The 23,152-nt window shown below is 48.6% G+C and overlaps 1 protein-coding gene across 1 annotated transcript in view; it reads right to left on the bottom strand.

Moving 5' to 3' along the window:
• The window catches only part of PACS1 (phosphofurin acidic cluster sorting protein 1), a 136,295-nt gene that overhangs the window by 12,529 nt on the left and 100,614 nt on the right, over window positions 1-23,152 (bottom strand). The window contains exons 3-12 of the mRNA XM_059067979.2: window positions 15,491-15,580; window positions 14,219-14,344; window positions 11,213-11,357; window positions 10,884-10,975; window positions 10,709-10,789; window positions 8,098-8,157; window positions 7,125-7,285; window positions 6,669-6,762; window positions 1,864-1,944; window positions 103-218 (exon numbers count right to left, since the gene is read on the bottom strand). Of these exons, the coding sequence (XP_058923962.1) occupies window positions 103-218; window positions 1,864-1,944; window positions 6,669-6,762; window positions 7,125-7,285; window positions 8,098-8,157; window positions 10,709-10,789; window positions 10,884-10,975; window positions 11,213-11,357; window positions 14,219-14,344; window positions 15,491-15,580 (1,046 nt within the window). The remainder of the gene's footprint in view (window positions 1-102; window positions 219-1,863; window positions 1,945-6,668; window positions 6,763-7,124; window positions 7,286-8,097; window positions 8,158-10,708; window positions 10,790-10,883; window positions 10,976-11,212; window positions 11,358-14,218; window positions 14,345-15,490; window positions 15,581-23,152) is intronic.

The raw sequence follows: 23,152 nt of genomic DNA, 5'->3' as shown, positions 1-23,152 counted from the left end.
CCTGACCCAGAGCCATGGCCTGCCCCCTCTTGCCGAGGCCCCTCCTGCCAGGCTTCCCTCGTTCTACCCGGCGCTTTAGGAGCTTCTTCTAACCCTGAGTACCTGGGAGAGGCAGAGCCCTGGAGGTCCGTTTTACTGGACTTCATCGGAGTTTTGACTTTCTCTGGCACAACCAGACTTGCGCTCACGTCTCCAAACATGTCCTGGTCAGCGACTTCCTGCCACGGAGGAAAGGAAGCAGTGAGGGTTACTTCCCCTCGGTGACCACGGGAGCCTCGTGGTTCCTGCCAGGGCCCATGACCGTCACGAGAAAGTCAGTCCCTCGCTCTCTTTTCCGGGAAGCACGGGGTTCTACAACTCCTACCCCACCCGACGAGGACACCGCGACTGTTTTAGCTGAGTGCACCCGCTGTACCGGGCACCATCTCCTGCTATTCAATCTGCACCCTACATTTATGAAGTGACAGCCCACAAACCTGGGCTGATGATCTAGCTTCTCTAGGTGGGAAGGAGAGTGTTTCACTCAGGAAGTGACGTGACTGGAACTTCATTTTCCAAAAAAAATTATTTATTTATTTATTTAGTTAGTTTTGGCTGCGTCGGGTCTTCACCGCTGCGCGTGGGCTTTCTCTAGTTGCGGCGAGCAGGGGCTACTCCTCGTTGTGGTGCGCGGGCTTCTCATTGAGGTGGCTTCTCTTGTTGCGGAGCACGGGCTCTAGGTGCGCGGGCTTCAGTAGTTGTGGCTCGCGGGCTCTAGAGCGCAGGCTCAGTAGTTGTGGCGCAGGGGCTTAGTTGCTCCGAGGCATGTGGGATGTTCCCGGACCGGGGCTCGAACCCGTGTCCCTTGCATCGGCAGGCGGATTCTCAACCACTGCGCCACCAGGGAAGCCCCTGGAACTTCACTTTGAAATGACCGCCGTGCAGTATGGGCCAAAGTAGACCGAGAGTGGAAGATGGGTTACTCGGATTACGGGTGAACTACAGTAATGTCGAACCCAAGCTAAGGCTTTGTCAGACACCAGATCCTTAATGCAGCATTATTTACTACAGGAAACATAAGCCTGAAACAATTCCTCCTCGGACTCCACTCAGCTAGCAGCTCCCGCTGTGAGGCAGATGCGCAGCACACCCCCAGATGGTATTCGGTCAAGTTCTCTGCTCCCTCCCATCTGCTGGTTCCGGCCCCCAGTCCCGCCGGCTGAACTGCGGCAGAACCTGCTGCGGGCCCAGCGCCGACACCCTCCCCCCAGGTGAGTGGCTCTGTCCTTCCCGGGCCCCACAGAGCCTCTGCGCCAGGTGTGCCCCGGCTGGCTTTCCTCCCGGAGGTGGATCCAGGGTGTTCTCATTTTTGCACCTTCAGTGCTCGACACGTGTATGCGCGTGGAACTTCCACCTGTGTGTAATTAAGTTGGGCACCCCAGCCGATCCATCCCATGCACCCCTGAGCAGCTCCAACATCTCTTAGCGGAAGGAGCTGACTAGTAGTCACTTGGAGACTTAATGCTGTGGGCTGTCTGGCCATTGTAAAAGCAACCTGCAGGAAGGGATGGTTTTTCAGGGGAAGATACTGGCCATCGTCTCTGAGAAGTAAACGAGGGTGACAGATAGTGAGAAATTATCTAAATTAGCACTTGATCAGATCTAACTAAAGGGCAGAATGGGGACATTTCTAGTTTGCTAGTTTGGGGCAGAGCGTTATATTCCAAGGGTAAGGATTCTGGGAGGAAGGGCACGCAGGACATTCACAAGTCCACAGAGTTCGGCCAGAGTTTCAGGGTGGTCATCAGGGTCTTTCTGCCTTCATTTCTAAAGGTACCAAAGACTGTTTTAAACAGCTCAAACAGGAGCCCGAACCATACATACCAGAGTGTCTGTTTCAGTCAAGCTGTCATCTTGATTTTTAATCCAAGCAGATTTGACTTTTTCTAAAACAGCCATTTCCATCTGCAAAGATTATAATAATTAGTCATCATCAACCCAAATAACCACCACTCTAACCTGTTTTCTAGGTCCCTTGGAAGCTTAAAATACTTTCACTTAATCTGAAGGCCTCATAAAATCTTTGGGATTTTCATCTTACAAGGAGCATATATTTTTGTGAAAACTGAGCTTCAGAAAGGTCAGTTATTTTGCGATCATTAAATTAATAACACAGTGAGGTGCGGAACCCAGAAATTCTGACTCTCACAAGATGTCACCAGGAAAGAGAAGAGAAGCTCAACGTTCAGATGGCATGGCTGTGGGATCCGTCAGTCTTAACCCTGGATTCGGTAAACACCCTTGCCCAGGAGGGGCACACAGGGCCTCTTTTGCTGTCAGAGCTGCTAAGAAGAAAGGGGAATCTCAGAGTTCACGTCTTTGATTTCGGGACTAAAGACATCCATGGTAGCCAAATACTTTCTGCTTGGTAGAAACATCTGGAAAACCCTCAAACAGAATATACTAAGTCATTTAGGTGTGAAATAATTCTCCCTTTGTCCCCAACTTTTATCAGCGTTTCTCATAAATATTAAAAATGTACTTTGCAAATACAGATACATAACCAGATTTTTCACACTTGCTAATGCTGCTTCTGGCTGTGCAGACACCCATGTCAAAATCATAAGCAGGGGCTTCCCTGGTGGCGCAGTGGTTGAGAGTCTGCCTGCCGATGCAGGGGACGCGGGTTCGTGCCCCGGTCCGGGAAGATCCCACGTGCCGCAGAGCGGCTGGGCCCGTGAGCCATGGCCGCTGAGCCTGCGCGTCCGGAGCCTGTGCTCCATAACGGGAGGGGCCGCAACAGTGAGAGGCCTGCCTAGCACCAAAAAAAAAAAAAAAAAAAAAATCATAAGCAGTTGCGAGTTGTAGGTCTTAGCTATGGGGAAGGTCCTGGCCTCAGTGGGTCTCTGGTTCTTGTGGGGAACCAGGGAATCAGAAAGGATCAAGGATATCCCACCTCCTCCCAATGACCCAAAGCCTTTTCTCTGAGTAAATAACAGAGTACAGAGAAATGCCTAATAAGCTCAAGGGGCCACTCAGCAAACTAATGAACAAGGACCACAAAAGTAGGCCCATGTCATACGCTAAACCAGGCTTTCTGCACGTGGGCACCGCCGACAGCTGGGGCGGGTCTTTCTTTGCTCAGGGGCATCTTGTGCAGGATTTGAGCTGCATCCCTGCCTCCACCCACTAGATGCCAGGAGCAGCCCTTATCCCCTGTCACCCCCGCTGTGAGAACCAAAAATGTCTCTAGCCCTCGCCAAATGTCCCTTTGGGAGGCAAAATCACCCTTGGTTGAGGACCACCGCTCTGAGCCGTCTGCAAAACTAACCTAACACACTTTATCCAGACCCTGTGACCCCTGAGGGTGAGACAGTTTGGCTCAGAGCCACGCACTGTAGTTTCCCTCCAGATTGCACCGCTAGCTCATTTACACATTGTCTGTATGAATAACCGATGTTAATAGAGTCCACAATCCCAGAGAACTCTTCATCAGACCTCAGACTGAAGATGGTTTCACTGAATTAGGGACCTCAGCATGACAAATGAATTAAACACGCTTTAAAGAGGAGGAATCGGGGCGATAACACCATCCTACTGGAAGGCTCTCAGGCAGCAGCCCCGTGGTCCAGCCCTCCGAGAGTAGAGCAGTGTTTCACGGCACAGCGCTGTGCTGAGATGTGCTGAGCGCTCTAAGGTAGACTCGGGGTGGGGCACCTGCGGGCTGTGCACTGACTCTTCTGGATGTTTCAGTCAGTCCCACCGGGAGCAAACTCCCAATTCTCCCAGTTCTTCTTCCTGCTTCTATAAATACTTTAGGTTTTTCTCACCCCAGCAGCGCAGTAGCTGTGTTGCCTAACTGTGTGGCTCCGAGGCAGACGTGGCGGTGCAAGGCGCTGTGCCTGGGGGTGACGCTGGCTGCTGCTGCAGGGGGTGCACGTGCTTGTGTGTGTGTGTGTGTGTGCAGGCGTGTGTGCGCACATGGAGGGGGCAGAGTGCGGCAGTACTTTAGGCTCTCGGTTTTACGAAGTACTGGTCTCTAGCACCATGAGTTACAGTGCTGTGGAATTAGCAACTTTTAGCAGCAGGCAGTCCTGGCGGAAAGTCTCCATCTCTTGGCCGCCCCAACTGAAGCGCTGTCAGGGCCTACTGTTACCGGCTCCAAGAACCCAATTATGTTGCTACTGTGTGCTCAAGTCTTGGGAAAACTCAACAGCTGTAATAATTTGTATCAGCAGAAATTCCTTCTGGTTCTAGTGATAATAAAACTGAATCCTCTGAAATTTGGGGAACAAAAAGGAAGGTTAAGAAAAATAAATGAATCATAATGCTAGGAAATCAGGGAAGAGAGGACAAAAGCTGGGCAGCACGTGCATGCCTGCCTATGGATGCACCATCCCCGTATGTTCTCCCTAATACGTTTAGAAGTTCTCTGTGTAAGAGCACAGCCTCGCTCTGTAGTTTCCAAAGAGTCTTTCATACTAAAGGATTCCAAAGTTCCACACCCACATCAAGACATATGGAGCTCTTCAAAATAGAAATATCACAGAGAACCAGCAAAGTCTGAAATCTGGCCCAGGGAACCAGAATTTGAAGAACTCACTAAAAAGACATCTAGAGTCTATCAATTTCAGGAGTCCAGAACTGGAAGGGCTCTCAGGGTCTATACTAACAATGGCAAAGCAGCTTACATTTACTGATGCTCCCCAAGCCGTAAATCAATCCAACCATCAATCAAGCGCCACGTTGGAGGTTTTAGCTGCATTTTCCCACTGGATCTTCACACTGCCTTGTAAGGCATGTCCTTTTTACATGCAATTTGTAGATGAGGACACGAAGTCTGGGTAACTGCCCAGATCACACAGTCAGGGTAGTGGTGGAGTCAAGATTCAGAAGTCTGACTCCAGAGCATGTGCTCTCAAACCAGCCCCACCCTGCCCCAAAGAAATGTTTGGCCTGAACAGGGATCCTCAGGCCATCACACTGTAAAGACTGATACTCCATTGACTTTTGAGCGAACTGGGCTCCTGGGCCAACACCTTTACCTCACAAATAAGGCACCTGAGGCCCAGAGCATCAAGGTGATTTTTCTCTTTAAATTTTGTAAGCCATGCAGCTGAGACTAAATGTAGAACCTACAAATTCTATCAACCCAGAAACAGCTTCATTAGTATAGAGTAGTTTCTCTTACTGATTTAGTAACGACGAGCTCCAAAATATATTGAGCGGTCACCATATGTTAGGTGTCACGCTTAGCATTTTGGGGGCATTAATCTCATTTAAAATTTGATTGCATTGTGTTACAGTAGAGCCCTTTTTCTTCTACATTCCTAGGACACCGTAAGACAGTCCTCCCCTGGCCAGGTCCCAGGTTTCTCTCTGGAAGAGTCATCCCTTATATTTATACTTGCTATGGAATCTGGCTCCAGCGGCCAATGATCTGTCCGCGTGGACAGTGATGATTCAGCAGGGCCATCCAGCAGCCCCCTGTGAGAAAGAGCAGCCCCAAGCCACATCCTGAGCAGAACTAGTCAGGTAAGGCCTCCTCAGCCCCAGATCATATGAACCTGGGCTGGAAAGGCTGCGAGTGCCGGTCTGCAAGTGGCGGGCCTGAGGTTTCTCTGTGGAGGGATTCTCGGTGGGGGCTGCCATTTCCCACCCCACATTTACTCGCTAAGGCCACTTGGTGCCGCTGTTCTAGGGCCGGATCTCCCTGCTGCGCCTTCAGCAGGGAGAGGGATTAGGTGGACGACATCGCCACCTGGTGGCAGCAGGCAGTCCATGAGCTGACGGTCCGCAGACACCTGGGACCGGCGGCAGGCAGCCCTTCCTCCATAGACAGCGCTTTTCAGGCGATGGAGAGCCTCACAGGCCTCAAGTCGTTTCCTCACAATTAATACCTACGTGCAGGGTGAGTTTTGTATTCCCTCTGTTAAAGCGGCAAGAGCAGGAGGACTTAAAGGATTCAGTTTTTTTGATCTACAGAGAAGACACTGGGCTTTCAAAGCAAACCGAAACCACTAAAATCAGGCACGTAATCCTGCCTTTGGTCATAAACAAGAGGGAGGGCAGATTCCTAGGGCCCGAGGCGGGTACAGCATGAACCCGGGCTTCTGCCCCTGCTCCACTGCTGGGGAGAGGCTTCCCAAATAGGGACAGAGCGTGGCCCCAGGGTGATGAGGGGCTCTGGGGTGCTGCAGTAGACAGCTCCTTTTCCCTCTGGCTCGCCAGGCAAAATGGAAGGCAGCCCACCGAGTTCTAAATTCTTCGAGGGCACCGCCCACTTTCTGAATAAAGCCCATGTAATTTCTCCTGAACAGACCTTGGGGCCTTCCTGCCCCTTAGCATCCACCCTCTCCCCAGCCCGGATGCAGAATCGCCACCGCTGGCCACGTGCCACACTCCCAGCTACCTCATGACAGGCGTTAAGGGAGAGGTCTTGAGGCACTGCGTGTTCTGGGGGGGAAGGTGCCAAGTCACGGTGGGAACAGACCATAAAGAACACCCGCCTGGCCACAGCAATATCCTCAGTGCACTAAGAGCCCAGCAGGACTGAGATGACAACCGAGGTTGAAACAAGATGAGATGGCCCGTAGGTCCCAAATGAGCCAGGAGCAGAGGGCCCAGCGTTAAGCCCTGACTCTCCCCTGGTCCCACTCCCGCACCCCACAGCCATTGGTCTTGCTCACAGGGCTGGTGGTGTCTTTGCCGAGGCTGCCCTTGCTGTTGAGGCTGCCAATCTCCGTCTGTGAGCTGGACTGCGACATCCCCTCAAAGAAGGGCCTGTGGCAAAGAAGCACAGCCAGGGTCAGTGGCCGCCAGGGCCCAGAACAGCAGCTCATGGACAGCCGGGCAGAGCTGGTGTTCAAGAAAGATCGACAACCCGGGCTTCAAGGATGCCGGCGAAGAAGGACACAGCAGAGGCTGGACCAGTAGGGACCTGGACCGAAGGTCTTCAGGAGAGTCCTATCGGGGCTTCTGTCGGTTAGAGGCTAAAGCAGCGAGCTTTATCCAGACGGCAGGAGGTTCAGAAGGGGTGAGGAACCAAGATTCCCGGGTAATGGTGGGGTGGGGGTGAGGGAGGGGAGTCTAGGAGATTGCCATGGCCTAGAGGGACAGTGTGACAGAGGGCGTGCGGGCCTCACTTGAGCTTGGGCTTTGGCGTGCTAAGGATGCTCTCTGTCTCCTCCATCTCGGGGCCGCTGTCGCTGGGATTGTACATCTCCAGACTGTCATACAGCTCGTCCAAGTCTTCTTCCACTTCTCGTATCTGTTCTCGGGATACGTGTTCCAGCCCAAAGCCCACCTGTGGGAGAAAACAAAACCTTGGAGTCTGGGGCTACCCCTATTAACAACATGGCAGACGGGAAACTCCTTCCTCCTGGGCAGGCCCCACTGGCTTCCCTACCCAGTCCCCTTAAGGGACGTGCCATAGTTTCACGCTCATCAGGCTGGTCCTGGTGTCCTTTCTGTGATTTGATGCTGAGAGCAGGGACGTGGTGAGGCCACCGTCCCCCCTCAGAGTCTCCCTAGTGCTCCCCACTAGTACCCGGCGTCAGGAAGAAGAGTGGGGCTGAGACGGTACTTCTCCCGAGGAACAGGCGCAGGGAAACCCAGACGCCTGGGGCCCTGGCGGGCTCATGCTGGCCTCCTCTAGAGCCCACAGGGGACAAATCTCCATCCCCGTCTCAGTCCACTGAGAAGAGAAACCCATGAGAAGTGGCTCCAGGCCTGCCAGGGCCCAGGGAAGGCGCTGCTTCTCTTAGCGGCCAGTTCCGGACGCCATGGAGGCGGCTCCCACCTCACAGGCTGCTGCTCACGATGTTCCCCTCGGGACAGGAGGGAAAACTGAACAATAGCGCCTGGATCTGTGCTGGGCACCCCACACCCGACAGCTGGGCAGAAGCATGTGCCCCTGCTTCCAATACCATGGAACCTTGGGCGCTACATGTAAACCTTTCCTTCTCTTTCCAAGTAGCGGAAAGCCCTCCTTTAGCTACCCCCTCACTTGGGGTTCCTGGAATCTTGACTCCAGATTGTGAAACCGGAGTCACGAGGAACGAGGGTGAAACTCCGGGAATTCTACTCACCATCCAGCTCGGGAGTAAGGGGTCGTACCTCGTCTGAAACTTTAAACCGCTTCAGGAGGGCCACAAACTTCTGTTTGATGTTAGGTTGCTGTAGGGACAAAGCCACAGTAACCTCAGCCAGCAGCCCCCTGTGGACGGCGATCACTTCCAGTGGGCAGAGTGATTGAGGGCCCACTTTGGTAAAGAACCGGGGCCACACCCCCACCCCAGGAACTCCCCACGGTCACCCCCCGCTCATCCCTTTCTCTAGAACTTCAGAACCACGGTGCTGACCGGTGAGAGCCACCTGTATACACACAGGTTCCTCAAACTCGACGTTTCCAAAACGGAGCTCACCCTCTGCTCTGTGCATTCCCCGTCCTGGTCACCCAGGCACCGAGGAGTCACCGAATCTGAACCTGGCGTCTTCCCCGACCCCTTGCCCAGGGGTGCTGACCCCTTGCCCAGGGGTTCTGACTCCTAGCCTCTTGTCCACCCGAGCCCACCGCTTCCATCCGGCCTCCTTCCCCGACCCTCTGGGGCCACCAGCCACCCCAACTAGCTCCTCCCACCTCTAGTCTAATTCCCTGCAGAGTCCATGACGACTGTTCTACATGCAGATCTCACCTCGTCACTCCCCAGACGAAAGGCCTTCACTGGCCCCAGAGCCTCAAGAACTTCGGTGTCACCCTGTGTCTGATGAGGGCTGGCTCTGCCTGACCCTGGCCTTACCCACCACCCAACCCCTCACACCCTACTTAGGTGGGAACTGACTGCTTACGACGTGGCACCCCTCTGGGCCATGTACATGGTAACTTCTGCCTTGACTAAACATCGTCCCCAGATCCACTTGGCGAAGTTCTATTTACTCTTAGAAAACCCATCTCCTGGCATCCTGCCCGCGAAGCTGTCCTGCTCAGAGACGGTCACTTTCCCCTTAGAGCCATCGCTGCCCCGGACGCAGAGCTCGTCTGGCACCTGCCCTACGGGGTTACGGTCACTTGTGTAGATGTGTCTGTGTCACTGGATACTGTGAGCTCCCTGACGGCACGGACCGGGCCTTCCTTCTCTCTACGTGTCCAACCCCAGGCACGGCGACTAGCTTATGGCCCTCAGCACCTCCTGACCGGACGACAGACTCACCGCCTGGGGATGGGGGAGACTAACTTGTGCGTGAGACTGAGCTGGGCCTTCAAGAAAGGGCGGGGCTCCCCAAGGTGGAAGGGCACCCACAGCAGAGGAGGAACGGGAGCCACCGCGACCGAGACGCAGAAGACGGACACGTCTAGGACAAAGTGCTCTTGGTAGGGAGAGAAGGATTCGTGCGCACGGGAGACAGGAGTGAAAGGACAATTACTCTGGAAATCTGATTGGAAAGTGCCTGCAGTTAACACAAAAAATAAAAACACCTTCCGGGGAGTGGGTGTCAAAGGAGCACTGAGCTCTGGTTGTATAACTGGTGAAGCTACGGAGGCGACCACAGGAAGAGGCGATTTATAGAGCTCCAGGGGGCACCTTTGGGAAGAAAACGGGGCCTCTTTGTGGTTACAGCACAGGAAAAATAAAAACTTAGCAGGAGGAGCCACAACAGAGAGCGACCTCCAGCCTCTGCCGTCATCAGAGCACAGGGTGGGGCTGGAGGCCAGGATGGGCCTTACCCGGCCTAGGCGCACCAATCGAGGGTTAGAAGCCTGAGGACGATGAAACAGTTCAAATGCGCTCTAGTCATCATCCAGTGGGGGAATTGAGGCCTCAGCCTTGAGGATTTATGATACATTGAAGCCCAGGGATACCCAAGGATGCCTGGAGAGAGGACAGCGTGTTTCACGGTGGACCAGGCTCAGATACGACACGTTCGGAAGGTCAGGCCTCCACTTATTTCACTCCTGAAGGTGACGGGAATCTCTGCTCTTGGGGTCCCTGGGCTGCTCTGCGCTAGAGAGAATCAGGATGCCTCTGGGGACAAACGAGACTGTGAACTTCTCTTCCAAAAAGCTTTTGGAACTTTTAACTCCCCCGCACTCTGGCACGGGAACCCCAGAAGAGGTCAAAGTTAACCTAGAAATTCAGGTATTAAGCATCTCAGTCCAGGACTCTAATTTCACCAAAAGTAGTGACTCCTGAGGAGATCGCATGCAGGAGACACAATCCAAAGGCCTCTGGTCTGTAAGGTTCTGGATCCATTAAGGCAGGCACTGTATAAAGCCCACAGTTCCAAGCACTAGCCTACTATTTCTGGGTAAGTTCAACAAATTATTCCAAATGGAGATCCTCCTAGAGAGGACTGGACCTATCTATGCAGTGGACAGTATGAAACCTGAAGTAATCACCTGGAGAAGGGAGGGAGGGTGTCTGAGGTGTTCTGCTCCCCAAGGAAGCACCTGTTCCAAAGTCTACAACAAGGTTTCTCAACCCTTCTTCTATCCTAAGATAACCGGAAGAATATAACATGCTCCTATCAGGAACGCTGGTTCTCTGCAACAGTGATGCTTAATTAGCTGGTGGTGGAGGTGGAGGTACCGAGGGGTGTATCACAGCCTTGAGTACATGGCCCTGTGCAGATGTTAAAAAGCCCCCAGGAAGTCTGAATACACCACTCCCATCCTACCCCCAGATTGAAAATCTCTTGCTAAAACATTCCCCGGACCTTGGAGGCTCACCCTTGTGATGGCAGACGTTGAGGTTAGTTTCCTCCGGGTCTTCTTTACTTTCCGAAGATCCTCATCCTCATAGAACAGGTCCTAAGTGGGTTGGGGGATGGAATGAGGTTGGGAAACCCTAGGAGGGTCTGTAATTGCTTCTCGGCCGCTTTACTGAGGGGCTGTGGAAAGTTACCTGCCCGTGTAGTGGATCATCACTGCCTTCCTGTTCTGATGAGAAACTCTCCTCCTCTTCCTCAGAATAATTGTCAATATCAGGAGAACGGTCTGGAAACAGACACCTTAATAAGATGACCTCGCAAGGGGAAGATCTGGTCTAAGAGGCTTTGGCTGGCTGGAATCATGCTCTCCTCAAGTGGAAACGCGGCTGGGGTGGAGGGGAGGGCCCCGACCCCCTTTCATTTCCAGGGAGCTCTAAGCTCCTCTTGCCTAGGAACGTGTTAGGCTTTCCTGGGATGGAGATCAGGTGATGGGGAGGGCTTCCCAACACTGCACACGTCCTACCAGACAGCTTGGATTTGATTCCTTCATGGTCAATGGGCTGGCTGGACAGGGAGTAGATCTTTATTTCTGCCACAGGAACGGAGACATCCTTCACGTTGCTGTGCAGGCCAAGTACCAGGGCGCCTTCGTTTGGGTGCTGCATCACCTACGAGCAGGGGGCGGCCACAGACACACCTCACTACAGACAGTGCCACAGAGCAGCCCGTTTTCACAAATCCCAATGGACAGGCGAGCCACTGGGAACGGCGTTCTGCTATCACATTTTCTTTTTCACTATCTTCCAGATTTACGCCTACCGTTCTCCTATTGCCTGTCTCACTTTACCTTTTTTTTTTTTCCTTTTTGGCCGTGCCACGCGGCTTGTGAGATCTTAGTTCCCCCACCAGGGATTGAACCAGGGCCCATGCCGCGAAAGCGTGGAGTCCCAACCACTGGACCTCCAGGGAAGTCCCCAGTCTCACATTAAACTACCTCCGGAAGTGTCAGCCACGGGTCAGGCCACATGCTTAGAGATAAAAATCAAGGCCTGAGATTGAAAATGACTGCTAATCTCTAGGACTGCATTTTAGTTTAAGTCTTTCACAGAGAAACTAGCTCTCCAGGCTGTGTGAGGCCTGCCTGTAGACCGTGGCCACCTGTGCCAGGCCACCTGTGCCTGGCAATAAGGGCTTCACACAGCTGGCAAAATGTGCCATCCACATACTTCACTCCCGCCAGGCCCTCGTTCTTACACAAAACATGAAGAGGACAGAAAGATGGGCTGGGGCTATCTCACCTTTTACTATGGCCACAAAATTTTTCTTACTTAATGTTCTAAAACACAGAAATAGGTTTTAAAATTGACTTGTGGCCCCTTTCCTCTTCCCCTTGGTCAGGGCTGAGAAGATTCACCGGGCATACAGGGAAGCTGAACAAATGAGCAGACATACTGAGAAGCGAATTAGAAACATGAAAAAGAGAAAGGCTAGAGGAACCCCAAAGGTGCTGACTGGAATTGACTGGAATGTGAGAGCTTATGATCAGATAGATACAGATGTGGAAATAGATATGATGTGTATGTATATACACGTGCACATGCATGTGTATACATGTATTTCCTAGCTCCGTCTGCTGAGAGGGAGGAGAAGCAATGATACCCCAGTTGGGAAAACGAGCACCTCTAGCATCCAGATCTTGGTTTCTAAATACCATTCTCCACTAAAAGGAACCGGGGCTCTTTGGAAGATCAGTTCATTTTGAGGCTGGGTCAGGGAAAGTACATGATGAGCCTGTAATATTTTGTACCAGAAAGTAAAGAAGCATGTAAAGAACAATGAGGCATATAAAAAAGGATATAGGAATCAGCTTGAAGGGGCTCCTACTGGCCAAATTCGAGATAATTTGAGCATCAAAATAAATAATGATACGGCTTCCCTGGTGGCACAGTGGTTGAGAGTCTGCCTGCCGATGCGGGGGACACGGGTTCGTGCCCCGGTCCGGGAAGATCCCACATGCTGCGGAGCGGCTGGGCCCGTGAGCCATGGCCGCTGAGCCTGCGCGTCCGGAGCCTGTGCTCCGCAACGGGAGAGGCCGCAACAGTGAGAGGCCTGCGTACCGCGAAAAAAAAAAATTAAAAATTAAATACATTTTAAAAATTAAATAAATAAATAAATAATGATAGTAGTAGACTAAATCCCACTGAATTAAACAGGAATCCACAGATCCATAACTGATACAAAGAAATGAATCAATCAGTAAATGGGGAAGAAGGGAAAGCTGTATCTTATAGATGACAGCCAACTAATAAATAGAGAAGGAATGGTGGGATTGGAAATTCACTGTCTGGCAAACATCAAAGTAATGATTGATTCTGGCAAAGAATCGTTAATAGAGACTAAAACTACTTGGTGAAGATATGAGGAGAAAAGAGACTTATATAGTCTCAAAACATCTCCCTATAAAATGTTTTTTTTCCATTGGTAAGAACAAACTATGTATTAATTAACTTTATGCTGGAAATCCTGGCACACACCATCTTAAATTAACCAAGCGATAAGAGTCAGCCTCACCAGTAACAGAACAAATCAACACAGAGTGCTGCCTGCATTACTGCTGCGATGATTCTGCCCAAAACGCAGAAGTTGAATGTCATCTTCAGAAAACATCAGACAAAGCTGAACTGAGGCACATTCAATAAAGAGCCTGTACTCTTAAAAAATGTCAAGGGCATGAAAGACAAGGAAAATCCGAGGGACTGCAGGTCGAGGGAGACTAATGAGATGAGAGCTAAGTGCAGCCCGTAATCCCAGATGAAACCCTGGGCCTGCAAAGGACATCCCTGAGTCGCTTGGCATGACCTGGGTGCGGACTGCGGGTTAGACGGCAACCCTGTGTCAGTGCTAATGTCCTGATCTTCATGGTAGACACAGTACGTATTAACTATGTGTGACGGGGCACCAGCTTACTCTCGGTGGTTCAGAAAAGAAAACAACATGCATAATGTGTATGTAGGAGAGAATAATAAGGCAGATGTGTTAACACTGAAGAATCTGGGTGAAGGGTAGATGGGAATTCTTTATACTATTCTTACAACTGTTCTCTAAGTTTGACATTTTTTTTTTTTTTTTTTTGCGGTATGCGGGCCTCTCACTGTTGTGGCCTCTCCCGTTGCGGAGCACAGGCTCCGGACGCGCAGGCCTAGCGGCCATGGCTCACGGGCTTAGTTGCTCCGCGGCATGTGGGATCTTCCCGGACCAGGGCACGAACCCGTGTCTCCTGCATCGGCAGGCGGATTCTCAACCACTGCGCCACCAGGGAAGCCCTGACATTTTTTTTAAAGTTAAAGAAAAAAATTTCATGAGGGAGAAAGCTCTCAATAAAAAGAAGTGCGTCCTGAATTTCCAATAAAAGAATTAATTTGTAACACAGAATAAAACACCCAAACAGCAGGCTGGGAAAATCACTGGCTGGGCTGGTGTCTCTCGTCGGCTCCGAAAGGTTGACTGTCCAGAGGCCGCCCTCTCTCACCTCTGCCATGTTGATGAGCCCCACGGCCAGGGTCTTATAGCCCAGGATGGTCCGGTTCTTGTAACGCTTTCTCCTCTGCAACATGATCTGCAGCTTGTTGGCATCTCGCTTCAGGAAATGAGGGTACTGCCGAGCACAAAACAGAGCCGAGCACAGTTAATCAGCAACCGGGTCCTCGGTGGGTCTTGGTGCTGCGAGAGGACGTGCCACCTTCCTGTGCTTCACTGGCCTCCAGCTGCACGAGGGGGCGATAGGGGCGAGGGGGACGCCCGGCTTCCACTCCGCCGCGGGGTGGTCCACACACGCTCAGAAAACAGCCTCCTCCCTTGCCAGATAATCAGGTGTCCGTGCACTGCAACCTGGGGTACTGGCGTTATGCGGAGAGACAGACATACTGGGACTGATAAGGAGGAGAAGGGAAGGGATGGAGGTTGCAGTATGGGGGCAAAACAAGACTGAAGCATCCACCTCTGCTGGGGGGCACGGTGTGGATTACTAAGGAGAGGTGACGGGGACGAGGATGGTGGGATGGAGGGGTTAGCAGCTCTGTCTGAGAAAAAGGGGAAGAAGAATGAGAGGCAAAGCATTACATACAGGATGAATAAACAACAAGGTCCCACTGTAGAGCACAGGGAACTATATTCAATAGCCTGTGATAAACCATGATGGAAAAGAATATGAAAAAGAACATATACACACACATACATATATATATATATGTATAACTGAATCACTTTGCTGTACAGCAGAAACTAAGACATTTTATTTTATTTTTTAGTGCTTTTCATTTATTTATTTACTTCACATCTTTATTGGAGTATAAATGCTTTACAATGTTGTGTTAGTTTCTGCTGTACAACAAAGTGAATCAGCTATATGTATACATATGTCCCCATATCCCTTCCCTCTTGAGCCTCTCTCCCACCCTCCCTATCCCACCCCTCTAGGTGGTCACAAAGCGTTGAGTTGATCTCCTTGTGCTATGCAGCAGCTTAACACAACACTTTAAATCAACTATACTGCAATTAAAAAACAACAACAACAAAGAACGATTTGTGGTGTACTTTTCAGCAGCCCATCTGGGTCTCGGCGCCCTTGCTGTCGCTGTCTGAGTGATTGCTCTGGTCCCCCAGGCCGGCCACAGAAGCTCTAGGTGACTTTAAATCATTGGGCTATGGCTGTTCTTAGATAAAACAGTCTCCAGATTAGAGGACTGTTCGGGATTAGGCTGGACATGGCATATTAATGACCTAAGACTGAGCAGGTTCTCACCTGGAGGGAGAAGGTTAACTGGAGCTCTGTTTCCACCAATCCACTGGCTGGAAGGATGATCTCGTTGGAACGAAGAATCCTTTTTGAACCCTGAAACCAAGAAAAAATAGGTCAAAGCTGTATCACCAAAAATCAGACCCAAAGAAATACTGTTTGCAAGCAACATCTAAACTCTACAAAGATTCTTACCAGTTCAAGTATTCCACCAGTTTTTTTGTTGTACTTGATCAAAATCAAGCCACTACCATAGATATGATTTTACATGTATTATGCTGTCCGTTTGTAAAGGGTTTTCACATGAAAATGATTTGTCATTGCATCTGAGTTCTCCTCTCCCACTGCTCCTGAGGGAGAGGCAGTGGTGTCGCACCCCAAGGCGTGGCAGTTCTCCCCATGGCACCTCAGCCGCCCTCCTCCCGTCTATCTGACACTTCGGCCACACTGTCCTGTCTCGGCATTTCCACATGCTGTTTTCTCTTCTTGGATGTTCTTTCATGCTTCTGTACACAGCTAACCAACTCACCTTCCCAGTAGTCTCAGCTTTGATGTAATTTTTTTCCAGGAACTCTTCCTTTTAGTGCGGCTCCCCCCGCCCCCTCTTCCCCTGCCATGCCCCCCGGCACCCCCGCTCCGCCAAACCTAACACTGGGTTAAACACCATAGTGTTTTTAGCTCTTAAAAATAAAGTTGGGCTAAACTGTTCCTCAATGTAAAAAGAGATCAGCAGGAGAGCCTGAGGAATGTCAGTACATTTATAAAAATTACTTAAAAAAAAATTGAGTTTAACACAGTGAAGTGCCCCGATCTCCAGTATACAGATCGATGAGTTAGTAAATGTACATACCCGTGTAACCCACATCTGTGTCAAGATGTAGAGCATTTTTATTACTCTGGAAAAATCCCTTGTGATGCCTCCCAGTCAATCCTGCACTCCTGTCTTAGAGGAAAGCACTGTTCCGAGTTCTTTCACCATAGGTCAGTTTTTCCTGTTCTAAAATTCCATATAAATGGAATCATACAGTGTGTACTATTCTGGTCGGGCTTCTTTTGCCCAACATTTATAATGTGTCTGAGGTTCATACAGGCTGTTGAGTGTATCGAAAGCTTGTTCCTTTTTACTGCTGAGCAGAATTCTGTCCCATGAACGTACCACATGTGGTTTCCGTTCTCCTGTCGCTGAACATTTCACATTTGGGGTGTTTCTAGTTTGGGACCATTATGGCTAAAGCTGTCATTCTTGTACAAGTCATCCACACAAGTGGATGTGTTTTCTTTTTCCTGGGCCGACACCTAGGAGAGGAATGGCTGGGTCTTAGGGTAGACACATATGCAGTAGCTTCATGAGAAACCGCCAGACTGATTTCCAAAGTGTTAGTACCACTTTCCACCTGCAGCTGCATCCGGCGTGGTCTGTCCTGGACGTGTGGATTCTACTAGCCACGTGCAGAGAGGTCCATCACTGTGGCTGCAATTTGCATCTCCCTGAGGACTCAGCCAGTGCAGCGCCTTCTCAGCTGTTTATTGGTCAGTTGTAAATCTCCATTTATGATGTGCCTGATCAAACTTCTCTGTGTTGTTTATCTTGTTATTCGGGCGTTAAGTTGTTTATTTATACAAGAAATTGTCAGATATATGCACCATAAACATTTTCTTGCCTATTCATTTTCTTAATAGTATCTTTTGATGAAGTATGTAATTTTGATCTGGTCAACTTTATTATTTTCTTTTTCTTTTATGCTTAATGCATTCTGGGTCCTAGCTAAGAAATCTTTGCTTACTCCAAGGTAATGAAGTTATTCTGCTGTATTAGAATAGATATTCCACTCTGTATTCCTTTAGAAATGAAAAAAAATTTAGTTTTAACTTTTAGGTTTCTTAATCTATTTCTAATTTTTGCTTTTACAAAATACAGAGTTTGTATAATGCAGGAAGGAAAATCTCCTAAATGTAGTATTTCACAATGCTTTTAAAATTAGAATAGCATTATATTATGCCAATTAAAAATAATAAAGAAAGCTCTGCCTAATTCGTTAGATAATGCTTTTTGTAACCTCTATTAGGAGCAAGAGTCTTGGCAAAGTTTTCACCTGAATGTATATAGGCTCTTAGGATTTAAGAAGTCTCTGGACAGTGAATCTCAGAAATGCTGAGAATCCAAAATGTGGTTTATATGTAGCAGTGGTTTTCAACCAGGGGTAGGAGACATTTGGCAAAGTTTAGAGACATTTTTGATTGTTACAGCTGGGGTGTGTGCGTGAGTGCGTGGTATTCCTAGAGCATAGAGGCCAGGGCTGCTGCCGACCGGCCTACGAGGCACAGCACAGCCCCACAACACTGCTGAGAAACCCCGCCCAGCTGAAACCTGCTCCCTGCTGAAGACACTGCTTCCTGGGCTGACTGCTGGGCTTGGGGGTCGGGCAGGGTCCTCCTTGTTCCTCATCAGCAGCTCCAGAACATTCTCCTTTCCACCTCCCCCAAACTCCCGCTTTGAGTGGATGCCCCTCGTCTAGCCTCTCTTCCTGGCTGTGGCTCTTGTCTGTACCTGCCAGCATCCCTGCTCATTTCTTGACTTTAGCTCCTCACGCACTGTTCCTTCCCCAGCACTACTCCTGCCGTAACTCTTCATGATTTCTTTTTTTTTCTAACGATAATATAACTTACTGATGAAAGCATCCTTGTCTAAATTTCTTTATTTCTTTATTTTTTGGCTGCATTGGGTCTTCACTGCTGTACGTGGGCTTTCTCTAGTGGGCATGGCATGCTCCATCCTCTTCACCGTATTTTATTTATTTGACATGCCCCCCCACCCCGCCTCCGCGACATATAACCTTCCAACAGCAGTGGCCCTCACTATTTGAACTCTCACTATCCAAATATACGCCATAAATACCTGTAAACATTTCTTTCCCAAACGCATTATCTGAATTGCAAACTTGTGAACGTGAACTTGCGCACGCGGGTAACAGGAGGTAGCTGCGGTGCAGCCACAGGATCGTGGCCAGCTCAGGCGCTTTCAAAGCATGGCACAGTACTGTTCTCATCTTCGCCAACCTTCTCCAAAGATTTAGCCCTTCACGGGTCCCAGTATTTGCTTCTTCCAGGTGCCAGGCACTATCAACTTGAGTCCAATTTCAAAATTATCTTTTTTTAAAAAAATTAATGTTTATTGTCTCTTTCCTTCCACTACAATGATTAATCTTAAACTTTTCAGTCTCAGGATCTTTTTACACTCTTAAAAATTACTGAGGATCCCAAATAGCTTTTGTTTATGTACATGTATCTTTCAAAATTTACCACACTAGCAATTAAAACTGAGATATTAAAAATATGTGTTAATTCATTTAAAAATAACTGTAATGAACCTATTATGTGTTTACATAAAAATATTTTTATGAAAAATATCTTCTCTAAAGCAAAAACAATTTATTAAGAGGGCATCATTTTTTTATGTATATAACAGCTTTATTAGAATATAATTCAAATACTACACAATCTGCCCATTTAGAGTGTGCAATTCAGGGCTTCCCTGGTGGCGCAGTGGTTGAGAGTCTGCCTGCCGATGCGTGGGACACCGCTGAGCCTGCGCATCCGGAGCCTGTGCTCCACAGCGGGAGAGGCCACAGCAGTGAGAGGCCCGCGTACCGCAAAAAAAAAAAAAAAAAAAAAGTGTGCAATTCAATGGCCTTTAGTACATTCAGAGTTGTGCAACCAGGAACACAATCAATTTTACAACATTTTCACCACCCAAAAAAGGAACCCCACACTCAATAGCTGTCTGTCACCCTGCCAACCTTCCCATCCCTCTACCCCTAGGCAGCCACTAATTTAACTTTCTGACTCTACGGATTTGTCTATACTGGACATTTCATAAAATGGAATCATATAATATGTGGTCTTTTGTGACTGGCTTCTTTCATTTAGTATGTTTTCAAGGTTCATCAATATTGTAGCATGAATGTACTTTATTCTTTCTTTAAAAAATAATGAATTAGGTTGCGTTGGGTCTTAGTTGCAGCATGTGAGCTCCTTAGTTGTGGCAGGCAGGCTCCTTAGTTGCAGCTCACGGCCTCCTTAGTTGTGGCATGAGAACTCTTAGTTGCTGCATGCGTGTGGGATCTAGGTCCCGGACCAGGGATCGAACCCAGGCCCCCTGCACTGGGAGCGAGGAGTCTTAACCACTGCACCACCAGGGAAGTCCCTGTACTTTATTCTTTTTTTTGCCAAGTAATACTCCACTGTATGGATATATCACATTTTATTTATTCATTCATCAATTAATGGACTTGGGTCGTTTCCACTTTTCAGCCATTATGCTGCCATGAATATTTGTGTGCAAAGTTTTGTGTGGACATGTTTTCATCTCACTTGGGTAATATTTAGGAGTGGAACTGCTAGGTCATATGGTAACTCTGTGTTTAACCTTTTGAGGAACTGCCAGACTGTTTTCCACAGTGTCTGCACCACTGTACACACCTAACAGCTGTGTATGAGGCAGATGGTATCCTTTTACACTTCTGTGAATCTCTTTGACATCTGGCTTAGTAAAAGACAGCCAGGTTCTCACACCTGTTTCTGTAACCAATCTGTTACAAAATATTGTTTTGGTTGAGTATATTAAAAAAATCCAGGGCTTCCCTGGTGGCGCAGTGGTTGAGAATCCGCCTGCCGATGCAGGGGACACGGGTTCGTGCCCCGGTCCGGGAAGATCCCACATGCCGCGGAGCGGCTGGGCCCGTGAGCCATGGCCGCTGAGCCTGCGCGTCCGGAGCCTGTGCCCCGCAACGGGAGAGGCCACAACAGTGAGAGGCCCGCGTACCACAAAAAAAAAAAAAAAAAAAAAAAAAAAAAAAAAAAAAAAATCCAGACTCAGAGAGATACAAAGTTAGAAAAAGGAAGAACATTTTCACAGCCTTTTCAAATAATGGTGGACTATTTTTCTTTGATAGTACACCAAAACTCTACAAGTGGTAGTCTCTTAAAGGTTAGTCACAAAGTAGAGTCTGAAACCATATCAATAAGGTTTTATAGTCTGTTATATATTAAAATCCAGTCAATTAAAAGGATATCACTGGAAAAATTGGGAAATTTGAATAAAGTCTGTAATTTAGTTAATGGTGTTGTACCAGTGATAATTTCTTAGTTTTGATAAATACCATGGTTAAGAAAGATGTTAACACTGGGAGAAGCTGAGTGAGGGGTATATGGGAACTCTATGTACTACTACTGCACCTCTTCTGTAAATTTAAAATTATTTCTAAACAAAAAGTAAAAAATAAAATCCAATCCATTGACCTGTTTTGTTCTTTGAATGGACCTTTACCCAGCACAATTTTGTGACCTCATGCATTGGTCATTTGGAAAATACTGGTTCACTGAGTTACGCGAATCTTTCAAATGTTACTCATTACACAATATAAAAAATCACGACAGTTACTATCACTACAGACCTTTTAAGGAAAGTCTTTAAGAACTGGGAAGCTGGGACTTCCCTGGTGGCGCAGTGGTTAAGAATCCGCCTGCCAGTGCAGGGGACACGGGTTCGAGCCCTGGTCCGGGGAGATCCCACATGCTGCAGAGCAACTAAGCCTGTGCGCCACAACTACTGAGCCTGTGCTCTAGAGTCCATGAGCCACAACTATTGAGCCTGTGCTCTAGAGCCCATGAGCCACGACTACTGAGCCTGCGCTCTAGAGCCCGTGAGCCACAGCTCCTGAGCCCACATGCCACAACTACTGAAGCCCATGTGCCTAAAGCCCGTGCTCTGCAACAAGAGAAGCCACCACAATGAGAAGCCTGTGCACCGCAACGAAGAGTATAGCCCCTGCTCGCTGTAACTAGAGAAAGCCCGCGTAGCAAACGAAGACCCAACGCCACCATGAATAAATAAGTAAATAAGTAAATAAATAAAAAGAATTGGGAAGCTGTTAAGCTTACAGTGACAAAGGCAAGTTTTCCAAAATTCTGGTTTTCACTTGAAAGCTCAAATGTCATTTATTATTGGCCAAAAATATTCTCAGTTGTTTCCCTCAAAGTGGGAAACTGTTCATTTTCTGAACGGGCTTACTCTGTTCATTTTCAAGAAAGTAACTTCCAAATACCTGAGTCTGAATAACCAGCTTGTCTGTAATCCCCTCTTTCAAGTAAAACTGGTGTTCCATGAAAAAGCAGCTACTTCAATGCACAGCTCAGTTGTATGAGGACTTGTCCTTGAGACAACAATAGCCTCCTCTGTGAAGAAGGAGCACTGTATGCGCATTTCCGTTTCATCACACAGACTATTAAAAAGACATGTATTCCAAGGTTGAGACAAAATAAATTAACAGTTTTTACTGCTTCTCCAAGGACATTCTTAAGCGAAACTGGCTTTTCCCCTCTTCCTTCTGGTTTGCCATGGGAGGCAATACAGGGACTACTGACATTCTGGTCAGCTGTCCTGATTTGCACTGAGGGCCAGCCAGCCGTTTTACCAGCCATTGCTCTTGTAACTTCAATGCAGATGTCAACGTGGTGGAAAGGGCAAGTAAAGCCACAGTATTATCATGAAAACAGTTTGGATCTTATGTATCCACTGAGAGGGTCTTAGGGAGCCCAGGCTCTGCAGACCTCATGTTGAGAACTGCTGCTCTATCAGCACGTAAAGGGCCTTAAAGGCAGGGGTTTGGGTGTGTTCTGTTCGCTGCTGAATCCCCTGTGCCTAGAACAACACTTGGCCTATAACAGGTGCTCAATAAATATTTATTAGATAAATGTGTAAATGAATAAATAAGTGACTGGATAAAGGAATGTGATAACATCTGTAATTACTTTCAGCTGCTTGGAAGTCAAGCAATAAAAAATTTAGGATATTTGTAGCTTTGGGGTATAATTTAAAATTTTACAGAATGTTAAATATTTAATCAGGAAATAAAAGACATTATTTGTTTTGGCAAAGGCAGTTAACTGCGGGGATGCAAAAGCAGCAAGGAACTTTCAAAACTGTACCAACAGTGTTTGCACTGGAAAGCAACTGCTTTAGCTATGCAAATAACTCCTGAAAACTGGAACACTGCCCGTGACCTAGAGACAGGTGTGAAATCGGGAAAGGAGGAAAAGACACCTCAAGTTTCCACACGCCCATCATGGTCCCACACTTGTTTTTTCAACCCAAAGTGTCTGGAAACGTTTCACAGAATCGAGAGGAATTATGCACAAAGATGAACAGGAAGTCTGAATATAAGGGACACACAGGAAATCATAAGGAGTAATTAAAGTGTTTCAAGTTTTGAGGACTAAATTAACATAATGTATTTATCTCAGAAAGAGAACTGAGGACCTCAGCGTATGGTACACATACTGCGAAAATGCTACAGACGTGAGTTTTTTTTTTTTTTTGTGGTACGTGGGCCTCTCACTGTTGTGGCCTCTCCCGTTGCGGGGCACAGGCTCCGGACGCGCAGGCTCAGCGGCCACGGCCCACGGGCCCAGCCGCTCCGCAGCATGTGGGATCTTCCCGGACCGGGGCACGAACCTGTATCCCCTGCATCGGCAGGCGGACTCTCAACCACTGCGCCACCAGGGAAGCCCCAGACGTGAGTTTTAGTGAAGCCAAGAAACTGCTGCACAACGAACAGGTGAGCCAGTAATCGAATGTTCTGGTTAGTAGTGAGTTTCCTTACAGCTCAC

Source organism: Kogia breviceps, chromosome 7 (assembly GCF_026419965.1).
Source record: "Kogia breviceps isolate mKogBre1 chromosome 7, mKogBre1 haplotype 1, whole genome shotgun sequence".
Classification (NCBI taxonomy): Eukaryota; Metazoa; Chordata; class Mammalia; order Artiodactyla; family Physeteridae; genus Kogia; species Kogia breviceps.
The sequence above is the reverse complement of the archived record's forward strand: the minus strand, read 5'-3'. Positions and strand labels throughout refer to the sequence as shown.